Below are 7013 nucleotides of genomic sequence, written 5' to 3' on the forward strand. Positions count from 1 at the left end.
CCGCTGCTACCGCATCTCGGATAACCCGCTGAGTTCGTGGCTGCTATTTCACATTCGCCCTTAATCAATCCCAATACCGATCCATGGTAATAATGAATCAATCGTTCAGATCGGCAGTGCTGCATGCATGTTACAACATCATTGTTACCTTTATTAACATAACCATAGACTGAAACCATAAACATTTATCTCTCTAACGTTAGGCTATCCATCTTACACCAGTCGGCCATTCGATAGCTAGAAGCTGTGCCAACGTTGACCATGGACGTGGACGCGCGTAGGACAGAAGTACAACTGCGCAAGTACAAAAGTCACCGGAAGGCCAGAAAAGCACAACTGCGCAAGTACAAAAGTCACCGGAAATGGTCAAATGACTACAAATTTGCCAAGATGGCGCGGTTCAATAGGGCTTCATTGTTGATAGCGGTCAGTGAATGGAGTGACTGTATCCAGTTCTATTAATACATCCATGACACACACACACACACACACACACTCTACTCTCCCTCTGTCTCTCTCTCACACACTCTCTACTCTCCCTCTCTCTCTCTCACACACACACACACACACACACACTCTACTCTCCCTCTGTCTCTCTCTCTCTCTCACATACACACACACACAAACACACTATACTCTCCCTGTCTCCGTCTCTCTCTCTCACACACACACACACACACACACACACACACACACACACACACACTCTACTCTCCCTCTGTCTCTCTCTCACACACACACTCTACTCTCCCTCTGTCTCTCTCTCTCTCACATACACACACACACACACACACACACTATACTCTCCCTGTCTCTGTCTCTCTCGCTCTCTCTCACACACACACGCACACACACACACATACATTCACATGCAGTCTCTCAATCCTTCATACACACGCACGCACGTGCACTACTCCTTCTCTCCTACTATGTACCCAGTGAGCAGAGATAGTGGGGGTTGGCAGTGTGCCTATGCAAGTCTCATAGTGCCCTAATTAGACACCACATGTGAATGAATGAAGGTAACAAAGTGTCATGTAGATTGTGACGATGCACCCTAATGTAGTAAACACAGCATCCTGGGGCAGCTGTGGCTCAGGAGGTAGAGCAGGTCGTCCAATGATTGCAGGGTCGGCGGTTCGAATCCCGCCTCCTCCCTGTCCACATGTCGAAGTGTCCTTGGGCAAAGAGACTGAACCCTAAATTGCTCCCAATGAGCAGGCTAACACCTTGCATGGCAGCTGCCGCCATTGGTGCGTGTGTGCATGTGTGTGTGAATGGGTGAACTATACAAGTGCAGTCCATTTACCATTTACCATGTGATCATGTGTCTAGATGTGACTTTGTGTGTCATAAGCCTCAACAAGTTCGTAACACAATACTCCTGGTCCTGTGAACGTTTGGGTCTCAGTGTCTTCATATGCATTGCATGACTATTGCAGTCCCACCTTGTTGCCTGCGCCTGCTCTTCCCAGGACTGTGTAGCTGCTAGTCTCTCTTCCCAGGACTGTGTAGCTGCTAGTCTCTCTTCCCAGGGCTGTAGCTGCTAGTCTCTCTTCCCAGGGCTGTGTAGCTGCTAGTCTCTCTTCCCAGGGCTGTAGCAGCTGCTAGTCTCTCTTCCCAGGGCTGTAGCTGCTAGTCTCTCTTCCCAGGGCTGTAGCAGCTGCTAGTCTCTCTTCCCAGGGCTGTGTAGCTGCTAGTCTCTCTTCCCAGGGCTGTAGCAGCTGCTAGTCTCTCTTCCCAGGGCTGTAGCTGCTAGTCTCTCTTCCCAGGGCTGTAGCTGCTAGTCTCTCTTCCCAGGGCTGTAGCTGCTAGTCTCTCTTCCCAGGGCTGTAGCTGCTAGTCTCTCTTCCCAGGGCTGTCTCTGCTAGTCTCTCTTCCCAGGGCTGTAACTGCTAGTCTCTCTTCCCAGGGCTGTAGCTGCTAGTCTCTCTTCCCAGGGCTGTAGCTGCTAGTCTCTCTTCCCAGGGCTGTAGCTGCTAGTCTCTCTTCCCAGGGCTGTAGTTGCTAGTCTCTCTTCCCAGGGCTGTAGCTGCTAGTCTCTCTTCCCAGGGCTGTAGCTGCTAGTCTCTCTTCCCAGGGCTGTAGCTGCTAGTCTCTCTTCCCAGGGCTGTCTCTGCTAGTCTCTCTTCCCAGGGCTGTAGCTGCTAGTCTCTCTTCCCAGGACTGTGTAGCTGCTAGTCTCTCTTCCCAGGGCTGTAGCTGCTAGTCTCTCTTCCCAGGGCTGTAGTTGCTAGTCTCTCTTCCCAGGACTGTGTAGCTGCTAGTCTCTCTTCCCAGGGCTGTAGCTGCTAGTCTCTCTTCCCAGGGCTGTAGCTGCTAGTCTCTCTTCCCAGGGCTGTAGCTGCTAGTCTCTCTTCCCAGGGCTGTAGCTGCTAGTCTCTCTTCCCAGGGATGTAGCTGCTAGTCTCTCTTCCCAGGGCTGTAGCAGCTGCTAGTCTCTCTTCCCAGGGCTGTGTAGCTGCTAGTCTCTCTTCCCAGGGCTGTGTAGCTGCTAGTCTCTCTTCCCAGGGCTGTAGCTGCTAGTCTCTCTTCCCAGGGCTGTAGCTGCTAGTCTCTCTTCCCAGGGTTGTAGCTGCTAGTCTCTCTTCCCAGGGCTGTAGCTGCTAGTCTCTCTCTCTTCCCAGGGCTGTGTAGCTGCTAGTCTCTCTTCCCAGGACTGTGTAGCTGCTAGTCTCTCTTCCCAGGGTTGTAGCTGCTAGTCTCTCTTCCCAGGGCTGTAGCTGCTAGTCTCTCTCTCTTCCCAGGGCTGTGTAGCTGCTAGTCTCTCTTCCCAGGACTGTGTAGCTGCTAGTCTCTCTTCCCAGGGTTGTAGCTGCTAGTCTCTCTTCCCAGGGCTGTGTAGCTGCTAGTCTCTCTTCCCAGGGCTGTAGCTGCTAGTCTCTCTTCCCAGGGCTGTAGCTACTAGTCTCTCTTCCCAGGGCTGTAGCAGCTGCTAGTCTCTCTTCCCAGGGCTGTAGCTGCTAGTCTCTCTTCCCAGGGCTGTAGCTGCTAGTCTCTCTCTCTTCCCAGGGCTGTAGCTGCTAGTCTCTCTCTCTTCCCAGGGCTGTGTAGCTGCTAGTCTCTCTTCCCAGGACTGTGTAGCTGCTAGTCTCTCTTCCCAGGGTTGTAGCTGCTAGTCTCTCTTCCCAGGGCTGTAGCTGCTAGTCTCTCTCTCTTCCCAGGGCTGTGTAGCTGCTAGTCTCTCTTCCCAGGACTGTGTAGCTGCTAGTCTCTCTTCCCAGGGTTGTAGCTGCTAGTCTCTCTTCCCAGGGCTGTGTAGCTGCTAGTCTCTCTTCCCAGGGCTGTAGCAGCTGCTAGTCTCTCTTCCCAGGACTGTAGCTGCTAGTCTCTCTTCCCAGGGCTGTAGCTGCTAGTCTCTCTTCCCAGGGCTGTAGCTGCTAGTCTCTCTTCCCAGGGCTGTAGCTGCTAGTCTCTCTCTCTTCCCAGGGCTGTGTAGCTGCTAGTCTCTCTTCCCAGGACTGTGTAGCTGCTAGTCTCTCTTCCCAGGGCTGTAGCTGCTAGTCTCTCTTCCCAGGGAGACTGCTAGTCTGTCGCTCTTTTTCCGACATGTCTGAAGGGAGAATGCGGTGCTTGAGCTTCACCTGCTGGCCTGTCTGAGGCACGTGCGCCCTCCCGCCGTCTGCATCGTCCCTGCTCTGTCTCAATGACCAGTTGAATAATGTCAACAACTTCACACCGATAATCTGCCCGATATTTAGATCCCCGCAGCTCAACGCACAAGGTCATCATCCCGTTGCCTTACGTGCTGTTTACCTGACGGATAGCAGCACCCATGTCTGGTACTCATCTGCACCCCCGCTGTAACCTGCACTCTGGGATCTGTTTTTGATATTTTCTCCGTATATATCTTTCGCCTTTTACTAAAATTCTTCCCTCTCTCTCTCTCTCTCTCTCTCTCTCTCTCTCTCTCTGTCTCTCTCTCTCTCTCTCTCTGCAGACTCCTCCTCCCTCCTCCTCCCTCGGCGTTCTCTGCTCCTCTCCCTCCCCCGCGCTGCTCTATGCTCAGTTCGGTCTGTGTCTCCTCTTTCAAAGGGCGCAAGGGTGGGAACAAGTCGTCCAACAAAGCATGTTACAGCGCAGACATGACTTGTCCGTCGGAAAGCGAGAAAATCGTGATAAACTGCGGGGGGGTCCGGCATGAGACGTACCGGAGCACCCTAAAAACGTTGCCCGGTACCCGCCTGTCTTGGCTCACCGAGCCGGACGCGTTCAGCAACTTCGACTACGACCCCAAATCCGACGAGTTCTTCTTCGACCGTCACCCGTCTGTGTTCTCGTTCATCCTCAACTACTACCGCACGGGGAAGCTGCACTGTCCCAACGATGTGTGCGGCCCGCTGTTCGAGGAGGAGCTCGCCTTCTGGGGCATCGACGAGACGGACGTGGAGGCGTGCTGCTGGATGAACTACCGGCAGCACCGGGACGCGGAGGAGGCGCTGGACAGCTTTGAGAACCCCGAACCGGACGCGCCGGAGGATGACCCTGCGTTGGCGGGCGGCGCGGACGGGGACTTGAAAAGACTGTGCATGCAGGAGGACGCCAGGAAAGCGGGATGGTGGAAGACTTACCAACCCAAGATATGGGCTCTTTTTGAGGATCCTTATTCCTCCAAGGCTGCTCGGGTGAGTTGGTCTATTATGTTATTTTCCCCACAGTGATATAAAGTTCTATCCGTTTTTTCCCTATATCTGCACATTTGACCGCCACCTGACTCATAAGAAGTTGTTAAAAGTTTATGAAGATTTCCATCTCCGACATACTGTAGTATCCACACTCGGTTGATACTGTGACGTGATGAATAGCCTATATTTCATAATATTCGTTCATACCATAATCGCTCGTGGGCCACTTAGGTGCGACTTCCCCTGGCAGCTGGCTTGTGCGAGATGGCAGGATATAGACTCGCTGATATTGCATAATTAATGTAGATAGCAGAGGAGAAATTGAAATGGTATCGCTGCTTTACCTATGGATGCAGCCTACTGGCTGATAATCCTGGATATCCTGACCTGTAGCATTCGAGCCTTATCACACCATTCCAGTGAGCCAGATGAATGCATGATGTATTCTCTATAATCTGGATGGGCCAGCCACAGCTATGTTTGAGCTCACCGTTCTCCTCCACCTGCATCGACACGCAGCCCCCCCCTCCTCCTCCACTCCTCCTCCTCCTCCTCTCCCCCTCCTCCACTCCCGCATCTAACCGTGTTCATTAGCTTGCATTTGTCTGTCGCGAGGCGCCTAGCGTGCCCGTATTACACGTTACGGTTATGCTGGTATTTATTGGTCAGTACAGCAGAGAGGGGCTCGCGCGTCCTCGAAGCCGCTGCAGAGAGACGCGTTTCTTTCTTCTTCTCATTTGCCCTTGGTGACAATCGTGTCTGTCTCCTCAGTATATATAATATATGGTCTTTACGCGTTTTACGCACGCTTTAGGCTACAGTAGCCTGGTACAATATTACCTTGAAGCTGCGGCGGGACTGGCGTCGTTCGTGCCGTTTATAGCCTGTAGTGTACGGAAGGCAGAGCAGTGAAATGCAGCTGTTAGTGTTTGATGATCAGTCGATCCCAACTGATTTAGTGGCGAAAGTAACAAGCGTCTCGTTTGCCCTGTGACGCCCGGCGCCTGCATCAGCGTTTAGCCGGGCTGAATAACTAGCCCTTGTTTACATGGCTCGATGCATCTACATGCATGCGTAATTATAACTGATATTATGGTTATTGTTTTATGTAAGAACATACGACTGTATATATTATTACATGTCCTTCATGAATTCACAGTCATGAATGTGTGACGCCAGAGACGAGCAAGGGACACGTGCCGTGAGGACACTGTATGTTCACTCTAGTCATGTATACATCCAAGTATTTACTGTGTCCGGAAACCACACACACACACACACACACGCACGCACGCACAAACACACACCCGCACGCACGCACGCACAAACACACACACACGCACACCCGCACGCACGCACAAACACACACCCACACACCCGCACACACGCACGCACGCACGCACGCTCGCACACACACACACACACACACGCACGCACGCACGCACAAACACACACACACCCACACACGCACACACACACACACACACACACACACACACACACTCCCCCCATGTCTATGTCCACAGTCCTAACTGTGACCATGCCGCAGCAGCAGCTAGCGTTCATGTCCAGATCTGCCCAGCCCCCCGGAGGAGGGGGGGGTCCGTCTGCCCAGCCCCCCGGAGGAGGGGGGGTCCGTCTGCCCAGCCCCCCAGAGGAGCCGGGGGTCCGTCAGGCCTGGGGGGGGGGCAGGCAGAGCGCCGGGCCGGGTCACCCGATCCCCCCGCGGCACCATTGGTTTCGGGATAGGGTATCAGGAAGTGGCGCGGCGCTAACCACACCGATGGGATGGATTCTCCACCGCCGCTGCCCTCACGCTCCCTCGCTACCTCCGGACCCCCCCGGACCCCCCCCCCCCCGGGTCCTGGTTCTGTAGGACGGCGCTACCAGGACCCAGTACCTACAGTGATGTAGTAGTAGCGGTAGTTCTGGGACGGTGTGGTCGGCTGTAGAGAGACTGGTTCAGAGACTGGTTCAGAGACTGGTCTGGAGAACCGGGTAGTCTTGCTGAGGATCACACCGGCGGGGTTTGACATTGGATTGGCTTCCGTTGATGTGCTGTAGAACGTCGGTGTCAGCAGAACTCAGCTTACTGTAATAGATCCGCACCGCGGCCTCAGTCAGACTGGCTACAGGCATCTGGGCTTTATTTAACCAGGTAAAGAACTTACTGAGATTGAAAACCTCTCTTTATAATTTATAAAAATCATATATATATGAGAGTGTATATTTATATATATGCTATGTGGACACACTTCCTGCTTCCTACAGTCAGGATCTTGGTCCGGGGTCTCAGTGTTTTGGATGAGATAATGTATTTGGATGAGATCATATATTTGGATGAGATAATGTATTTGGATGAGATAATGTATTTGTAAACATTCAGTG

At 52.9% G+C, this 7013-nt stretch overlaps 1 protein-coding gene across 1 annotated transcript; it reads left to right on the top strand.

Moving 5' to 3' along the window:
• Positions 1–4001: 4001 nt before the first annotated feature.
• LOC311328972 (voltage-gated potassium channel KCNC1-like) lies at positions 4002–6501 on the top strand (the record flags this gene model as incomplete). The annotated part of the gene is made up of 2 exons (XM_084462861.1): positions 4002–4625; positions 6175–6501. 2 exons carry the CDS (start codon positions 4002–4004, stop codon positions 6499–6501), a joined length of 951 nt encoding a protein of 316 aa, XP_084318987.1.
• Positions 6502–7013: the final 512 nt, after the last annotated feature.

This window comes from Borostomias antarcticus, assembly GCF_949987555.1.
Source record: "Borostomias antarcticus genome assembly, contig: scaffold_667, whole genome shotgun sequence".
Lineage (NCBI taxonomy): Eukaryota > Metazoa > Chordata > Actinopteri > Stomiiformes > Stomiidae > Borostomias > Borostomias antarcticus.